At 49.0% G+C, this 20003-nt stretch overlaps 1 protein-coding gene across 1 annotated transcript in view; it reads right to left on the bottom strand.

The window, feature by feature from the left end:
• Positions 1–18871, bottom strand: part of LOC147027750 (rho guanine nucleotide exchange factor 3-like) — a 42700-nt gene extending 23829 nt beyond the window's left edge. Inside the window, exon 1 of the mRNA XM_085877314.1 lies at positions 18610–18871. Coding sequence (XP_085733440.1) covers positions 18610–18714 — 105 coding nt within the window. The 5' untranslated portion in view covers positions 18715–18871. The remainder of the gene's footprint in view (positions 1–18609) is intronic.
• Between the last annotated feature and the right edge of the window lie 1132 nt (positions 18872–20003).

The raw sequence follows: 20003 nt of genomic DNA, 5'->3' as shown, positions 1-20003 counted from the left end.
CGTCATGGCTCGGGGAGCTCGTGGCATCCTGTGCATTGTGCTGCTCGGCTGATGATTTATTGTTGATTTTCCGGTTTCCAGACACACTCGGCTATAAAAATAATAACAATGATCCACATGTAAATAAGCTTTACATTTAACGGTCATGATGTGGGATATCTCTTCAATTATAATATCACCAGCACAGGTTACCTGGCGTTGACCGCAAGGGGACCGTTGGAAGCAGGAGGTAGTGCAGGGGATTGGCGGGGGGGGGATGGGGATAACCGGAGCTGCCTAGCTGGGTGAGCTGCCTGGCTGGGTGAGGTGCCTGGCTGGGTGAGCTGCCCAGCTGGGTGAGCTGCCCAGCTGGGTGAGATGGGTGAGCTGCCTGGCTGGGTGAGCTGCCTGGCTGGGTGAGATGGGTGAGCTGCCTGGCTGGGTGAGATGGATGAGCTGCCTGGCTGGGTGAGCTGCCTGGCTGGGTGAGCTGGGTGAGCTGCCTGGCTGGGTGAGCTTGGTGAGCTGCCTAGCTGGGTGAGCTGGGTGAGCTGCCTAGCTGGGTGAGCTGCCTGGCTGGGTGAGATGGATGAGCTGCCTGGCTGGGTGAGCTGCCTGGCTGGGTGAGCTGGGTGAGCTGCCTGGCTGGGTGAGCTTGGTGAGCTGCCTAGCTGGGTGAGCTGGGTGAGCTGCCTAGCTGGGTGAGCTGCCTGGCTGGGTGAGCTTGGTGAGCTGCCTGGCTGGGTGAGCTTGGTGAGCTGCCTGGCTGGGTGAGCTGGGTGAGCTGCCTGGCTGGGTGAGCTGGGTGAGCTGCCTGGCTGGGTGAGATGGGTGAGCTGCCTGGCTGGGTGAGATGGGTGAGCTGCCTGGCTGGGTGAGATGGGTGAGCTGCCTGGCTGGGTGAGATGGGTGAGCTGCCTGGCTGGGTGAGCTGACTAGCTGGGTGAGCTGGGTGAGCTGCCTGGCTGGGTGAGATGGGTGAGCTGCCTGGCTGGGTGAGATGGGTGAGCTGCCTGGCTAGGTGAGCTGGGTGAGCTGCCTGGCTAGGTGAGCTGCCTGGCTGGGTGAGCTGCCGAGCTGGGTGAGATGGGTGAGCTGCCTGGCTGGGTGAGATGGGTGAGCTGCCTGGCTGGGTGAGCTGCCTGGCTGGGTGAGCTGGGTGAGCTGGGTGAGATGGGTGAGCTGCCTGGCTGGGTGAGCTGGGTGAGCTGCCTGGCTGGGTGAGTTGGGTGAGCTGCCTGACTGGGTGAGATGGGTGAGCTGCCTGGCTGGGCGAGATGGGTGAGCTGCCTGGCTGGGTGAGATGGGTGAGCTGCCTGGCTGGGTGAGATGGGTGAGCTGCCTGGCTGGGTGAGATGGGTGAGCTGCCTGGCTGGGTGAGCTGGGTGAGCTGCCTGGCTGGGTGAGCTGGGTGAGCTGCCTGGCTGGGTGAGATGGGTGAGCTGCCTGGCTGGGTGAGCTGCCTGGCTGGGTGAGCTGGGTGAGCTGCCTGGCTGGGTGAGCTGCCTGACTGGGTGAGATGGGTGAGCTGCCTGGTTGGGCGAGATGGGTGAGCTGCCTGGCTGGGTGAGATGGGTGAGCTGCCTGGCTGGGTGAGATGGGTGAGCTGCCTGGCTGGGTGAGATGGGTGAGCTGCCTGGCTGGGTGAGCTGGGTGAGCTGCCTGGCTGGGTGAGCTGGGTGAGCTGGGTGACATGTACATTGTGAAAACCGATGGATTCTTGGCCTCATGGTGGTTCCCTTTTGCCTGCCCGACCCGTGCCAGCACGACCCGGCCCCACATCCCAGTGGACACTTGATAGCTCCCTTTGGAGGCCTCAACACGGACGTTAAGGCCGACGTGCAGCAACTTCAACCCTTTCCGACATTCTAAGGTGTGTACACCCAAAATTGGGAACCTCCAGGTGCCACAGTTCGGCCATGAAAGAATAACGGACAAACAAACACTTTCAAACACTTGACAAGATTGATAAAGATGAATCGAACGAAAAATGTCCTCTTTGTGAACAGGATTTGTGACGAGTTTCAGTGAAATAACCAAGCTGTTGATTTACATCGAAGAGTCTCCACTTGTGTGCAACTCAGAGGGGATTGTACAGTCAGTAGGGACGATGTAAAGGACGACACGTGTGGAGAGAGGCTGCTCATGGAGTCGATGATGTAATTTTGAGGAAATAAATTTGGTACTTCTTCTTCTTCTTCTTCTTCAAGTACTTCTTCTTCAGATTGCAGCACAAGGCAGCAGGGTAGCATCATTGGCTGGGGGGGGGGGGCACGGCTGTACCGCTGATGCAATGACCTCCATCAGTTAAGGAAGGAATTGATAATTTGGCCATGACAAATTTTTGCAGGGGGGGGGGGTGGGGATAACCCAAGCTGCCCAGGTGGGAGTGAGGGTGGTGGGATACCTGGCGGTGCCTGGCTGGGTGAGATGGGTGAGCTGGGTGAGCTGGGTGAGCTGCCTGGAGGTAGGATATTATAATATTATAATATTGCCTGATATAATATTTAAAATATGCCTGATATTATAATATTTAAAAGAGATCCCACTTCAGTGGTAGACTACCACCCGCGGTGGTTGTCCCCACGAATGGTGACCCTTAAATGGCAAATTCGATGGAAAGACCTCGACGTTCCCTTGATGGATCTTTCCCAAAGTGATCTGCACAGCAATTAATGGTAAAGTTACACAGGACACGCACACCCCGTGCCCTCAGTTTCAAACTTGCAGTGAGTGGTGCACCCACCCTGACGTGTTGCGAAAAGCAGCTGAGAGTGAACTCGCCCCACGATTCCCACACATGGCGACGTTGCATCACTGCAACTGATGAAAACTTTTCCGATCTGTACATTTCCGACGTCAGGCTCCCCAGAGTGTTTTCATCCAAGGAAAGAAAGGATCAAAGTGGAAAAGGTCCAAAGAGTTTCAGAACCGATGACGTCAAAGGTTTGCGACATCTCATGGTCAAAGGTCAACAATTAAGGTGGTCTTTCTAAAAAATCCTCAATTTTCATACGATTGACATGAAATTTGAAGAAGATTTAGAGTTCAGGTCACTGAATTCAACCACCAATTATTTTTGAGGTCAACATAGACAAAAAGGTCAAAATAGTCCCAAGGTCAACAACTAAGGTTGTATTTCTAAAACCCTCAAATTTCATCCGATTGACATGAAATTTGAAGATTTGCATATTAGGTCACTGAAGGCAACCACTAATTATTGCTGAGGTCAACATAGACCAAAAGGTCAACATAGTCCCAAGGTCAACAACTAAGGTTGTATTTCTAAAATCTTCAATTTTCATCCGATTGACATGAAATTTGAAGATTTGCATATCAGGTCACTGAATGCAACCACTAATTATTAAGGTCAACATAGACCAAAAGGTCAATAACTTCGGTGAGATTTCTAAAATCCTCAATTTTCATCCGATTGAGACGAAATTTGAAGATTTGCATATCAGGTCACTGAAGGCAACCACTAATTATTGTTGAGGTCAACATAGACCAAAAGGTCAACATAGTCCCAAGGTCAACAACTAAGGTTGTATTTCTAAAATCCTCAATTTTCATCCGATTGACATGAAATTTGAAGATTTGCATATCAGGTCACTGAATGCAACCACTAATTATTGTTAAGGTCAACATAGACCAAAAGGTCAATAACTTAGGTGAGACTTCTAAAATCCTCAATTTTCATCCGATTGAGACGAAATTTGAAAAGGATTTATAGTTCAGGTCACTGAATTCAACCAACCAATTATTTTTGAGATCAACATCGACCAAAAGGTCAACATAGGCCAAAAGGTCAACATAGGCCAAATTTCTAAAATTGTCAATTTTCATCAGATTGACGTGAAATTTGAAGAGTTGTATATTTGGTTATCAAATTCATCCACCAACTATTTTTGAAGTCAATTTGTTTTTTTTAATGCATTTTGTAATCAGTGTGCTCTCTGCATGACATCTTCTTCTTATCTGTCTGTTTGTTTGTGTGCAGGATATCTCAAAACGTTGTGGACGGATTCGGATGAGTTTTTGTGGACAGGTTCGGTGTGTGACAAGGACGAACTCATGAGATTTTGGTGAAGATCCTGATCCAGACCCAACTACTAGAATTTACTAGAATCGGGCCAAAAACGATATAGTTCTGTATAGCTTGATATTTCAAAAAAGTATTGGGGAGAGTATGTTCTCGTGGATCAGGCATTGCGTGGTGGAGGTATGCATTCTACCGAGTGCCCTTCTAGTTCATAATAGTATTAAAGTTACTCCCTTCCCTTACTTCAAAACCGATGTTAACCCTTCATGAAAGACACCGTGGTATCGTTAACGTCCATCAAACAACGCGAGCACATGGGACACCCGGCTTAATGTCCATCTTGTCGTACGTGCTGCACGCGTGCATGCGTCCACACGTAATTATATCAATGCCCATTTTGGATTAGAAATAATGTGTTAAAAATAAAATTGATCATATATTTATTTTTCATCGTTGCGTTTCGTCGCTGTGCTTATCTGCAGCCTTGCAGACACTTCCTTCGCAGCCTCATTGGTGCTGTGGTCGATTGAAGTGAGGAAGAAAATCCCAATGGAAATGCCGAACCACACGGACGTGGTATGGTGGCTGCCTTGGTTGGACGGTGTGGTCAAAGCGACCAAGAGTAAATTCACACGGTGCTCGGAGAAATGACACAAACACGTGGCTCCAACTCATGAGTTCTGGATTTGGAACCTCATTGACCACATTCATGGATCCCAACTTGCAGGAACAGGTAATTCTCTGTGTTTGTGTGTTTGGATATGGAAGGATGGTAAATGTGTAAGGATCGGACACCTACCTCCTTGTGGGAATTTTTAACCCCTTTCCTCCATGCATGCTTTCCCTTTCCTCCCGACCCCCTTACTCCTCCTAACCTTTCCCTTTTCTCTCCATCTCTCCCACGCCCCTTACCCTGACGTCATCACTCAAATCCGTGTCCGTTTCTCGTTTTGAATTTTCTCCACGAAGACCACATGATACATCGATTCCCCCCAAAAAGGGTCAACTTGAAGATTTAAAGGGAGCGTGCATGATTCCCGAGCCGACGATACAGACCGTCGGATTGGTGCTTCCCCAGGTGGGGCTGTGAATCACAAGCGAGCCGTCCCATGCATGGACATTAAGCCGGGTGTCCCATCTGCCAGCATGATTTGATGCATCACAAGCGAGCCGTCCCATGCATGGACATTAAGCCGGGTGTCCCGTCTGCCAGCATGATTTGATGCATCTCACGTCCCATGCATGGACATGAAGCCGGGTGTCCCATCTGCCAGCATGATTTGATGCATCACAAGCATGCCGTCCCATGCATGGACATTAAGCCGGGTGTCCCATCTGCCAGCATGATTTGATGCATCACAAGCGAGCCGTCCCATGCATGGACATTAAGCCGGGTGTCCCGTCTGCCAGCATGATTTGATGCATCTCACGTCCCATGAATGGACATTAAGCCGGGTGTCCCGTCTGCCAGCATGATCTGATGCATCACAAGCGAGCCGTCCCATGCATGGACATTAAGCCGGGTGTCCCGTCTGCCAGCATGATCTGATGCATCTCACGTCCCATGAATGGACATTAAGCCGGGTGTCCCGTCTGCCAGCATGATCTGATGCATCTCACGTCCCATGAATGGACATTAAGCCGGGTGTCCCGTCTGCCAGCATGATTTGATGCATCACAAGCATGCCGTCCCATGCATGGACATTAAGCCGGGTGTCCCGTCTGCCAGCATGATCTGATGCATCTCACGTCCCATGAATGGACATTAAGCCGGGTGTCCCGTCTGCCAGCATGATCTGATGCATCTCACGTCCCATGAATGGACATTAAGCCGGGTGTCCCGTCTGCCAGCATGATTTGATGCATCACAAGCGAGCCGTCCCATGCATGGACATTAAGCCGGGTGTCCCGTCTGCCAGCATGATCTGATGCATCTCACGTCCCATGAATGGACATTAAGCCGGGTGTCCCGTCTGCCAGCGTGATTTGATGCATCTCACGTCCCATGAATGGACATTAAGCCGGGTGTCCCGTCTGCCAGCATGATTTGATGCATCACAAGCATGCCGTCCCATGCATGGACATTAAGCCGGGTGTCCCGTCTGCCAGCATGATCTGATGCATCTCACGTCCCATGAATGGACATTAAGCCGGGTGTCCCGTCTGCCAGCATGATCTGATGCATCTCACGTCCCATGAATGGACATTAAGCCGGGTGTCCCGTCTGCCAGCATGATTTGATGCATCACAAGCGAGCCGTCCCATGCATGGACATTAAGCCGGGTGTCCCGTCTGCCAGCATGATCTGATGCATCTCACGTCCCATGAATGGACATTAAGCCGGGTGTCCCGTCTGCCAGCATGATCTGATGCATCTCACGTCCCATGAATGGACATTAAGCCGGGTGTCCCGTCTGCCAGCATGATTTGATGCATCACAAGCGAGCCGTCCCATGCATGGACATTAAGCCGGGTGTCCCGTCTGCCAGCATGATCTGATGCATCTCACGTCCCATGAATGGACATTAAGCCGGGTGTCCCGTCTGCCAGCATGATCTGATGCATCTCACGTCCCATGAATGGACATTAAGCCGGGTGTCCCGTCTGCCAGCATGATCTGATGCATCTCACGTCCCATGAATGGACATTAAGCCGGGTGTCCCGTCTGCCAGCATGATCTGATGCATCTCACGTCCCATGAATGGACATTAAGCCGGGTGTCCCGTCTGCCAGCATGATTTGATGCATCACAAGCGAGCCGTCCCATGCATGGACATTAAGCCGGGTGTCCCGTCTGCCAGCATGATCTGATGCATCTCACGTCCCATGAATGGACATTAAGCCGGGTGTCCCGTCTGCCAGCATGATCTGATGCATCTCACGTCCCATGAATGGACATTAAGCCGGGTGTCCCGTCTGCCAGCATGATCTGATGCATCTCACGTCCCATGAATGGACATTAAGCCGGGTGTCCCGTCTGCCAGCATGATTTGATGCATCACAAGCATGCCGTCCCATGCATGGACATTAAGCCGGGTGTCCCGTCTGCCAGCATGATCTGATGCATCTCACGTCCCATGAATGGACATTAAGCCGGGTGTCCCGTCTGCCAGCATGATCTGATGCATCTCACGTCCCATGAATGGACATTAAGCCGGGTGTCCCGTCTGCCAGCATGATTTGATGCATCACAAGCGAGCCGTCCCATGCATGGACATTAAGCCGGGTGTCCCGTCTGCCAGCATGATCTGATGCATCTCACGTCCCATGAATGGACATTAAGCCGGGTGTCCCGTCTGCCAGCGTGATTTGATGCATCTCACGTCCCATGAATGGACATTAAGCCGGGTGTCCCGTCTGCCAGCATGATTTGATGCATCACAAGCATGCCGTCCCATGCATGGACATTAAGCCGGGTGTCCCGTCTGCCAGCATGATCTGATGCATCTCACGTCCCATGAATGGACATTAAGCCGGGTGTCCCGTCTGCCAGCATGATCTGATGCATCTCACGTCCCATGAATGGACATTAAGCCGGGTGTCCCGTCTGCCAGCATGATTTGATGCATCACAAGCGAGCCGTCCCATGCATGGACATTAAGCCGGGTGTCCCGTCTGCCAGCATGATCTGATGCATCTCACGTCCCATGAATGGACATTAAGCCGGGTGTCCCGTCTGCCAGCATGATCTGATGCATCTCACGTCCCATGAATGGACATTAAGCCGGGTGTCCCGTCTGCCAGCATGATTTGATGCATCACAAGCGAGCCGTCCCATGCATGGACATTAAGCCGGGTGTCCCGTCTGCCAGCATGATCTGATGCATCTCACGTCCCATGAATGGACATTAAGCCGGGTGTCCCGTCTGCCAGCGTGATTTGATGCATCTCACGTCCCATGAATGGACATTAAGCCGGGTGTCCCGTCTGCCAGCATGATTTGATGCATCACAAGCATGCCGTCCCATGCATGGACATTAAGCCGGGTGTCCCGTCTGCCAGCATGATCTGATGCATCTCACGTCCCATGAATGGACATTAAGCCGGGTGTCCCGTCTGCCAGCATGATCTGATGCATCTCACGTCCCATGAATGGACATTAAGCCGGGTGTCCCGTCTGCCAGCATGATTTGATGCATCACAAGCGAGCCGTCCCATGCATGGACATTAAGCCGGGTGTCCCGTCTGCCAGCATGATCTGATGCATCTCACGTCCCATGAATGGACATTAAGCCGGGTGTCCCGTCTGCCAGCGTGATTTGATGCATCTCACGTCCCATGAATGGACATTAAGCCGGGTGTCCCGTCTGCCAGCATGATTTGATGCATCTCACGTCCCATGAATGGACATTAAGCCGGGTGTCCCGTCTGCCAGCATGATCTGATGCATCTCACGTCCCATGAATGGACATTAAGCCGGGTGTCCCGTCTGCCAGCGTGATTTGATGCATCTCACGTCCCATGCATGGACATTAAGCCGGGTGTCCCGTCTGCCAGCATGATCTGATGCATCTCACGTCCCATGAATGGACATTAAGCCGGGTGTCCCGTCTGCCAGCGTGATTTGATGCATCACAAGCGAGCCGTCCCATGCATGGACATTAAGCCGGGTGTCCCGTCTGCCAGCATGATCTGATGCATCACAAGCGAGCCGTCCCATGCATGGACATGAAGCCGGGTGTCCCATCTGCCAGCATGATTTGATGCATCACAAGCATGCCGTCCCATGCATGGACATGAAGCCGGGTGTCCCATCTGCCAGCATGATTTGATGCATCACAAGCATGCCGTCCCATGCATGGACATTAAGCCGGGTGTCCCGTCTGCCAGCATGATTTGATGCATCTCACGTCCCATGAATGGACATTAAGCCGGGTGTCCCGTCTGCCAGCATGATCTGATGCATCACAAGCGAGCCGTCCCATGCATGGACATGAAGCCGGGTGTCCCATCTGCCAGCATGATTTGATGCATCACAAGCGTGCCGTCCCATGCATGGACATTAAGCCGGGTGTCCCGTCTGCCAGCATGATCTGATGCATCTCACGTCCCATGAATGGACATTAAGCCGGGTGTCCCGTCTGCCAGCATGATCTGATGCATCTCACGTCCCATGAATGGACATTAAGCCGGGTGTCCCGTCTGCCAGCGTGATTTGATGCATCTCACGTCCCATGAATGGACATTAAGCCGGGTGTCCCGTCTGCCAGCGTGATTTGATGCATCACAAGCGAGCCGTCCCATGGATGGAAATTAAGCCGGGTGTATCGTCTGCCAGCGTGATTTGATGCATCTCACGTCCCATGAATGGACATTAAGCCGGGTGTCCCGTCTGCCAGCATGATTTGATGCATCTCACGTCCCATGAATGGACATTAAGCCGGGTGTCCCGTCTGCCAGCATGATCTGATGCATCTCACGTCCCATGAATGGACATTAAGCCGGGTGTCCCGTCTGCCAGCGTGATTTGATGCATCTCACGTCCCATGCATGGACATTAAGCCGGGTGTCCCGTCTGCCAGCATGATCTGATGCATCTCACGTCCCATGAATGGACATTAAGCCGGGTGTCCCGTCTGCCAACATGATCTGATGCATCTCACGTCCCATGAATGAACATTAAGCCGGGTGTCCCATCTGCCAGCATAATTTGATGGATATTAAAGATACCATGGTGTCTTTCATGAACCGTGAACATCGGTTTGAGGCAAGGAAGGTCTCCAGCCCGCATCGTGTTTATCATGGTGATGGAGCTGGGTCAGTAGAGGAGTAAATATGACAGGTACTCTGGGGAAAAGGAAGCATGTGGACCATCTGGTTACTGTGGTGGAGACGGAGAGCAAATGGGAGATGCAGAAGGTACTGGGAGAGTGGAAGGAAGGATACAGGAAGCATGGGCTGAAGATGAGTATGGAGAAGACTTAGGTGATGTGGGTCAGGCAGCAGAGAAAATAAATAAATATCAGGTTAGAGGGGAAGGAGATCAGGCAGGGAAATAGGTTCGATTATCAGGGAGGAACAGTGACCGGGGATGGTAAGTCCGAGGCAGAGGTGCGGAGGAGGATTCAGGTGAGTGTGAATGTGTGGAGGATTCAGGTGAGTGTGAATGTGTGGAGGATTCAGGTGAGTGTGAATGTGTGGAGGATTCAGGTGAGTGTGAATGTGTGGAGGAGGATTCAGGTGAGTGTGAATGTGTGGAGGATTCAGGTGAGTGTGAATGTGTGGAGGAGGATGCAGGTGAGTGTGAATATGTGGAGGAGGGTGGAGCGAGTAATGTCAGAAAGATATCAAGGAGATTGAAAGGGAAGGTTCTGATGTCATGTGTAATGCCAGCCTACCTTTTCAGTCTGGAGACAGTGGCACTGACAGAGAGACAACAACAGAGGTTTCAGTCTGAGAGAACAACTGGGCCAGGAGGATTGTGGGAATGAAGAGGGTGGATAGAAGGAGCATGGATGAACTGAGGAAGGAGATTGGTGTGCAGATGAGCTTGACGGGAAGATTGGTGAAATGCTGGCTGAAATGGGCTGGACACTTGGTGTGGATGAGGGAAGAGAGAATGGCAAAGAGAGCTGATAGGTTGAGGGAGTGAGGTTTGAGGAAAACAAGTATACCGTGGCTGAGATGGGAAGATAGTGAGGAGGGTTATCAGTAATATCGGGGTGGTTGGAGAGTGGAGAGACATGGCCGAGGTCAGGAGGAAGTGGAGGAGTATTGAGATCATGGCAGGGCAGAACCTTGGTACCATTAAACCTCACCCCTTATAAAGGGAAGAGAGGAAGGTGTCATTCATGAAGAGAAGACGAGTTATCACCGGCATTCTGGCCAAATTGCAAATTCCAAGCACAGTCAGCCGATTTGTGCCATAAAACGTTTTCCGACCAAATTCCCATGAAGGTGGGGATAATTGGGAACGTTAACGATGCAGTACTATAACTTCCTTCATCCTTTTTCTCTCTCTGGTCATCTTTAACCTTCCAGCCACTTCCTCTGGCAACCAGTTCACTCTTCTTTGAGTACATGAATTACAGGAGGAACAAATCATCCTCCTTTTTAATTACATGAATTACAGGAGGCACAAATCAACCTCCTTTTTAATTACATGAATTAGATGAGGTGCTCATCTGCAACTTTTTTGAATGCATGAATTACAGGTATAAATAGAAGGGCACACAGTGGAGCGCACACCTCCACAACGCAATGGCTGATCCAGGAGAACATATCAGGCCCAATACATATTTTGAAATATCATGACATATATTGTTTTTGGCCCTATTTTTCGATGGTGAAGAATCACTAAAATAAATTAAATAATTCTCGTATCCAGATATGAATTCAAATCTTCACCAAAATCGAATCAATTCTTCCTTGTCAAACCCCAACCTGTCAGGTCAGGTCAGATATGGGAGCATGCGCCAGAGCAGCGCGTCGCTGCATCCACTTTCCACCGGTACTCCAGGGGCCTCCGTCTGGCCATCCCCATGGCAGATACTTGGCCGATGCCCATCTGCTTGAGATGCCGATCAACCTGCTGCAACCACGAGGCACGTGATCGGCCCATTGGTCTCCTCCACTCACGAGACTCCCTCGCTGAGAGAATCTGGTGAGCAGGATCAGCATCAGGACAATGAGCCACATGTCCATACAGCTGCAACTGACGATGACGGACTATGCAGGTAACAAATCTCATCCGAGTCTCTCTCAGCAACCGCTCATTGGACACAAAATCTGACCAGCAATAGCCAAGGATTCTCCGAAGAGACCTGGTACCAAAGGAATTAAGTCTCCATCTCAGATCCCTGGTCAGAGTCCAAGTCTCGCATCCATAGAGCAAGACTGGAAGCACCAAGGACCTGAAGACTCAGACTTTCGTCCTCCCACACAGGTACCGGCAGCGCCACACCCCATTATCCAGGGAATCCATGACTCCCCAGGCCCGACCCAGACGTCGATTGACCTCTGACTCACAGCCGGCAGAGACATGAATATCACTGCCAAGGTAAGTGAATCTCTCCACGACCTCAACATCCTCACCACAAACAGACACAGACAGGACAGCGGCATCCAAGATGTCATTGAAAGCCTGGATCTTAGTTTTGACCCAATAAACCCGAAATCCCAGCGGCTCCGACTCCTCATTCAGCACCTCGAGGGCCCCCAAGAGGATATCCAGAGTCTCCACAAAGATGACTGCATCATCTGCGAAATCAAGGTCAGAGATCTTGACATTCCCAAATGATGCACCGCAGCTGATCTCTCCGACATCCTCTCTAGAATCCAGTCCATACAAGTGCTGAAATGTGTGGGGGCCAGTACACACCCCTGACGAACTCCAGTAAGAACTGGAAATAAGTCAGAGATGGTACCACTACATCTCACAGCACTCTCAGTACCAGAGTAGAGTTCAGATCGATCAGTTTTGGTGGCACCCCACGAAGACCAAGAATCCTCCAGAGGACATCCCGATTCACCGAATCGAACACTGAGCAGAGATCAACATCGGCTGCAAGCAGCCCCTGCCGAAACTCTCGTCTGCGTTCGGTGAGGACACGAAGAGCAAGGATACGGTCAATCGTTGACCTCTTTGGTGTAAAGCCTGACTGCTCTGGACGCTGGTGCTCAAGTAGATGGTGGTGAACCCTGTCAAGAATTATCCGAGCAAAGACCTTGCCCGGCACTGAGAGCAGCGTCACCCCTCAGTAGATGTTGCAGTCCTGGCAATCACCCTCCCCCTTCAAGAGAGGGATAACAAGACACAGGCAGAACACAGAACTGCATGCAACGACACGAGTGCAGCATTTCCACCAGCCTCGAGAAGTTCAGCATGGATGCCACAGATCCCTGGAGCTTTACCTCATTTCAACCGGTTCACCGCAACCTGTGTTTCCACAAGCGAAGGTGGACCACAGTTGATTGGAGGGTCAGCAACAGGGATTGTAACACCATTGACGTCCAACTCGACAGCTGGTGGATCAGCCTGGAACAACCGCTCAAAGTAACCCGCCCAGCGGGCCTTCACTTCGGACTCCTCTGTCAAGAGCCTACCACTCTCTGCTCTAACTGCAGTACACCGAGGGATGGGCTTCGATGAATGCAATGTGCAAATTCCCCTGTAAGCGGGACGAGAATCCCTTGACCACAGGTGATGCTCTACCCCCTCACAGATTCCTCACACATAGGCCTCCTTGTCCACCCTCAGTGCACGTACAGTTTTACGCCTCAGCTCCCTGAACAGCTCAGCTCTGCCATTCAGCCTGGCCCTGCAACTCTGGTCAATGGTATCCAGTGTCCCTTGAGACAAAATTCTTCTTTGCCCTGTGGTGAGTTCCAAGACATCCACCGGCAACATCAAGGATGGTGGTCTTGAAGGCACTCCACAACTCTTCAGGACCCCCCAAAGCACCCAGACTCATCAAATCTCCACTCAGCCTGTTCACAGACTCCTCAGCTGCTCTCTCATCCTTGAGCTTGCCAACATCCAGCCTAGGCTGGGATGGTACTGTGGGGAAAAAATTTATATTAATATATTCTAAATTGTAACAAATGGAGTTTTAGAAAATGTAACTGTTGTGCTACAAGTTGAATTGGCTGTCATTTCTGGCCAAAAGACTTTTGCCCTAAATGATAAGAAATGTGTTGTTCTGGAGCAGAGTGACCGAGCTGATAAACGAACCTTTGCCTCGAAATGTACGAAGTGGATTCTCGTCCAAAGGACACGTCTGCAATCTGGATGAATAACCCCAACCTCTCTCTCATGAAAGTATAAAATGCTTTGAAATGTAAAATTGTTTCAGTGCAAGTACCTGAGAAAGTATTAGAATCTCAGTGGCTTGTGCTCCTTGGAACTGACCAAGTACCAAGTTAGAATAACACTCTCTGTTGTAATGTGGAAGTGAATTGAATCGGGTTGGTCTAACTGTTAACTAAAGTAAGAATAAGTGAAATAGAACCAAATAATATTGCAATCAATGGGGATTCTTAAGTTCATTGTACAAGGGTGAGAAGTGTATGGTGGATAATTAGAAAATAAATTGTTTCACAAGGAAGGACTTGTGTGGACATCAGTTTTATCAGTGTCGATAGGGTTTTTGTCGGATTTTATAACCAAACCGGACAAACGTTAAACTCTGCCTGAAGTCAAATAGGATTCCACAATCGGCCAGTTAGAATCCTTCAGGAGGACAACGATCACAACAAGGTGGGTTTTAAAAACCCACAACAGTACCATTCTCCTGGATATAAGGTGCAACTTCAGAGTTGCTACAACAAGCCGGTGGTCAGTATTGAGGAACTGAGCACTCCGGTAGACCCTGCAGTTCTGCATTAGCCTCCAGTGACCATCAACGAGGACATGGTCAATCTCCTTCGCCACACCGCCAGCGTTGGAATACCAAGTCCAGGGATGAGCTTGTCGGCACTGAAACCATGAACCGGCCAACCTCAGTCCATGACTTCTTGCAAAGTCAAGGAACTTAGTGCTATTCTGGTTCATAGTTCCTGACCCATGGGTTCATAGTTCCTGACCCATGGGGACCAACACATGTTTCAAAACCATCCCTATCAGTTCCAGTCGATGCATTGAAATCCCCCAAGACTAGTAGTGTATCTCGTCTGGGGCACTGATCAACCACAGACTCGGGCGTGGCATAGAATGCATCCTTCATGGTGAGATCACTCACCTCAGTCGGAGCATAAACAGAGACCAGGGAAATGACACCTAAGGAGTGACGAATCCTTCGTCTCACAAAACGCTCGTTGAATGGTGTTACCTCAATTATCATTGGGGTCAGCTTATTGGACACAGCTACAGCAACTCCTTGGGTATGGTAACCATCAGAGCGACCAGACCAATAGTAGGTGTAACCACCCACCATTATCTCGCCGCAATCCGGTCTCCGAACCTCAGAGAGAGCTGCAATCCCGATGTCCAAACGCTTGAGCTCAGATGATAACAGAGACAGGTGATCATCCTCTCTTAGGGATAGGACATTCCAGGCACCCACCTGAAGGGACCGCCGCAGGTTAACCCAAGGAGACTGCCATCTGGTGGGCGACACCTCAGCACCACTCCGACACACTCTCCCGCAATCTGACCCGGGAATGTTACCCTGTAGTTTTCCTCCTATCATCAAAGATTGGGGGTCCCGGAGGCTTTGCCACAATCCCGTCATCCGGTGAGCTGCCCTGCGAAGGGAAGCTGCACAGGAGGTATTCCCACGGAGTGAGTTTTCAGATTTCTTTGTGTTTTTGAGTTTTGTGGAATGAAGGGTTTTACGGTGGCCGGAGCGCAAATCCTGCCACCAACCTTCCTAATAAGAAGTAACCCAACTGCAGGAGGACGTCCGCCGACACAGTTGGCCACTAGATATGGATGGCCGTTGGCTCACAAGGAGCTCCTCCGCTCTTTCACAGGTTTTGTTTTTAATCCTGCTGGGTGTCCATATCCAAACACCCTCATCACCAAAAAACCTGGTGTGGCAGACGGTTTAATCGCCGACAAACCGACCATGGAACAGGTTAGTACAAGTTTACATGATACCTGCAGAAAGTCACAGATCTAATCTGGCCTGACCTGACCTTACTCAGGTCCTGTCCTGAGGAAAACCTGTCCTGTCCCAACCTGTCCACCCACTTTTGTCCAAATCCGTCCACAACTTTTTGAGATATCATGCAAAATATCGTTTTTGGCCCAATCTCTCAATGGTGAAGAATCACTTAAAAGAAAACTTAAATAATTCTCGTATCCAGATCCAGATCCAAATCTTAATCAAAATAGAATCAGTCCGTCCTTGTCACACACCCAACTTGTCCACAAAATTTCATCTGGATCCATCCACAACTTTTTGAGATATTCTGCCTACAAACAAACAAACAAGACGTTGTGCGGAGCACGATACTTGCAAAATTCGTAAAACAAATTTGACCTCAAATAAAATATGTGGTTGAATTCAGTGACCAAATATGCAATTCCTCTTCAAATTTCAAGTCAATGGGATGAAAATTGACAATTTTAGAAATTCGGCCTATGTTGACCCTTTGGCCAACGTGGACCTCAAAAAATTATTGGCTGGTTGAATTCAGTGACCTGAAATACAAATCCTCTTCAAATTTCAAGTCAATCGGATGAAAATTGAGGATTTTATAAATAACACCTTAGTGGTTGACCTTTTGACCTCAAAATCAACAGGCTTCTTCCTTATGACAAACTCTACCATGTGGTGAAATTTCGTGAAGATCGGTTTAAAATTGTGACCTAACTAACTAACTAAAATTGTGACTAACAAGACAGACAGAATAACAAGCAGTCATAAGCTGGTACTTACGAAATCGTCAACTTGACCCTGACCTTGTCTAATAAAAGCTGTCTCGAGAGAAGGTAGCGACGCAAACCAGAAGTTTCGACGATGATTCTGTACCAAACCATCAAAAATCGAATGTTTGACATCACTGTGACCTTGACCTTTGACCGATTTTGACCAAAATATAATCAGCACTAGCCACCACCCTCCTGAATCACGTGGTGTAATTTGACATTGGTAGCTCCTTCTGTTCTCGAGTTATTTTGCCTACAAACAAACAAACAAGCAGTCATAGACTGGTACTTACGAAATCGTCAACTTGACCTCTGACCTCGTCTAATAAAAGCTGTCTCTCGAGAAGGTAGCGACGCAAACCAGAAGTTTCTACGATGATTCTGTACCAAAACATCAAAAATCGAATGTTTTGGATGTTTGACCTCACTGTGACCTTGACCTTTGACCGATTTTGACCAAAATATAATCAGCGCTCTCCACCACCCTCCTGAATGACGTGGTGTAATTTGACATTGGTAGCTTCTTCTGTTCTCGAGTTATCGTGCCTACAAACAAACAAACACACACACAAGCAAACACACAAACAGATGACGGAAGTCATCAATATACTTACGAAATCTTTAGATTTCGTAAGTAATAACCCCGTGTACATCCATGAAGCAAAAACATCCGTATCGCTTATGTGCTTATATGATACATCATGGTGATCGATATACCTGGGATGTTTGCAATTGCACTGCACCATGGACTAACACCCAGGCCTAAGGCCTGAGGCCTACCGATCTGTGCCGTTTCATGTAATGGCGGCTCATGATTTTAATTGTGGTGGAGTCAGGCCAGCCGTCCAGCCAATGGGAGTCATAGCAGCTGATAACTGACCCATGTAAAACATTGTATTTTCTTGGTCCAAAAAGGGCATAACTCTGTGGAAATTGACGAAACACCCAGAAACGTGAAATTGTTCCGTCACTTATGATAATAAAGGCATGTCACAAGTGTCAGTTGAATATGTTCAAGGGAATGGGATAAAAAGTTGGAAAAACCACCGGTGGGACGGATAGACGGAGAGCAAACCTATAGTCCCCTCCAGTGAACCTTATAGGAGACCAATAATCTTCCAAAAGACTGATTTTCGCACAAAAATCTCGACTCTGGAGTCTTTGACCGTAGGCATCGAGAGTCTACTCAATGTTAAACCTTTAACAATGCAGAGCCTCGCCAGAGTATTTGTCTTGGAGAATCCTTAAACTTTAGAGGTTTTCTTTCCTAAGAGTTTGCTTCTGTAGCCAGTTTGTCCAGTCTGTGCATCTTCCGCTGCACATAAGTTGTCCAAGTCTTCCTCTATTTTGTCCCTCCACCCTGCTGTTGCTACATCTCCCCCCTCTCTTTCTACTGTTGCTTTGGTTTTGTTACGTTCTATCTCCTCCACAAGCCTCGACTTAGTGTACAACCCCCCCCCCCCCCAAAGCAAAAACAAACAAACAAACAAACAAAAACACTGAGGGCACTATATTAAGGTCGATCACTGTGCGGACACACACACACACACACACACACACACACACACACACACACACACACACACACACACACACACACACTAACAGCCTCTCCCTTTCACACGAAGCTAATATGCAAAGTTACTGAAACTTGTAGTGTCCATCAGCAAAGTGGTTGGGAGTGCTGCATTTCCTTCCCAGTTCACAATTTGACTCGAACCATCACCATAGTCACCGCGCTCACCAAGCGTGACGCCTCTCCTGATGAGTTTCGTAAGTTTTCCCGGTATACGTCTGCAACACTCAGAGATAAAGTCATCAAGCAAAGCTGCAGAGAGAGAGACCGCAGTGAAACGGAACCGGTGCTAAGCTGTTCCTTCACGATTATTATACCCACTTGTGTGAGCACTTCTGCTTTCTCTGAACATTTTCCAGTGAACTCTGAACACACAGGACGGTCCACAAACCACCTCAAATAATATACTATTCCATGGGGCCCAAAAGGCAGTCCAAAGGTGTGACCAAAATCCTCCAACTTAATAAGTTAAGATCAAGTTAATTAATTTATTTTATCTGTACATTTATGTATCAACTCTGGTTTATTTCATACATAGAGGAGAGCATAACTCATAATACTTTCAGGATATATTCAAGTAACAGTAAGTGGAAGGACATGTCCCCTTTAGGCAGCAGGTGCATTGTTCTCCATCAAAACCCATCCAAAATGACATCGATATCGAGGTACAAGCACCGGGCAGGTAATACATCATCTTACCTCGCACTCCACGATGGACACGGGTGGCACGCTCGCAGGCTCTCCTTGCAGCTCCTCTATGGCTCTCTTTGCCCGCTGAAGGCTCTGGCAGTCTTTGGCCACCATTCTTGCCAGTAGGTCACTCTGACACCACAGAGCTCCAATTCCGCCTCCTGTGCTGGTTCAAACCAAGCTCCACCCCAGTTCCGCTGGCTGAGAGTATTGTTCGGTGAACAAATGGTGAAAGGGCCGCAGGGGCTTGATGGGACAAAGGATAATTTTACCACCAACTGGACCATTGGCAGACGATAGAATCAGGTAGCCAGTGTGTAACTAAAAATATAAAGACCTGTGGGATTGGCTTGTGCTCTCGAAAACTACCCTTACACAACTTACGCATGTGATTCACAGTCATTAGAAGAAGTGCAATGTCTTCAAAGAACACCAAAATAGAAGTTTGACCACAAAAGTTTACTTTAACTGAAACAGTGTTTTTATAAAGCATTTTGGGTTAATGATAACTTTTTCCTGTTACATTATTCATAAAATGTTGACAGGTTTAATATGATCAGAATCTTTCAATCGATGAGAATCTTTTCAAGGTAAGCACATGCCTTTGAAAATAGTTTCACTGGGGAAAGGTCTGGTAGAGGGCTCTAAAGAAGGTCGATGACATCCTATGGGCTGGAAGGATAGTTTATCGGTACAGCACTCAGCTATGTCGTTCAAACTTCGAATTTCTTAACCCAGACATAATCTACCACCCTCGATGTGCGTGCGGAAGTCAAGCCAGAGGACCCGGATGCCAGCACTGACTATTGATGATCAAATATCCCTTCAGGTCTTTCGCGAGTAATCGCAGACACCATGGTCCTATTCCTGTCCAAACTCTCTTGCCATCTCGCACTTGGCAAGCATGTCAATTACCATCAACGTGGGTCAAAGAAGGCCTTCCTCTTGCAGTGGACTGAAAACAGGATGATGATGGGCTATAGATAAGTAATTCCAGGACCTGGTTTTGAGGTGCTTATGCAGCAGAGCCTTCCTGAAATCTAATTGGATGGTTGGACCGAGAATACAGAGGGAGAGAAAGAGAAAAAGAGGGAGAGAAAGAGAGAGAGAGAAGGAGTAGGAGAAGGAGGAGAAGGAGAAGGAATGAGGAGGAGTAGGAGGAAGAGGAGGATAAGGAGCTGCAGATCATGTTGCATTGGGACAGACTTTCTGCCTGCAGCACAAATGAAATAAGTAGCACTTGGATCCAGATTCAGAAGGCATTACACGACTTGTTTGAGTCAGTCGACACGTGGAACTGAACTTGCAAAATAAAGTAAATTACCATCAAAACTCATCCTTTCCAGAATGCGTAACAGACGAGATTGTAGATGAGACATTCATAATTACAGTGTGAGTATCAT

The sequence above is a fragment of the Eptatretus burgeri genome, chromosome 4, assembly GCF_056783735.1.
Source record: "Eptatretus burgeri isolate ZD-2024b chromosome 4, Ebu_testis_v1, whole genome shotgun sequence".
Classification (NCBI taxonomy): Eukaryota; Metazoa; Chordata; class Myxini; order Myxiniformes; family Myxinidae; genus Eptatretus; species Eptatretus burgeri.
This window is presented reverse-complemented; position numbering and strand designations above follow the sequence as displayed.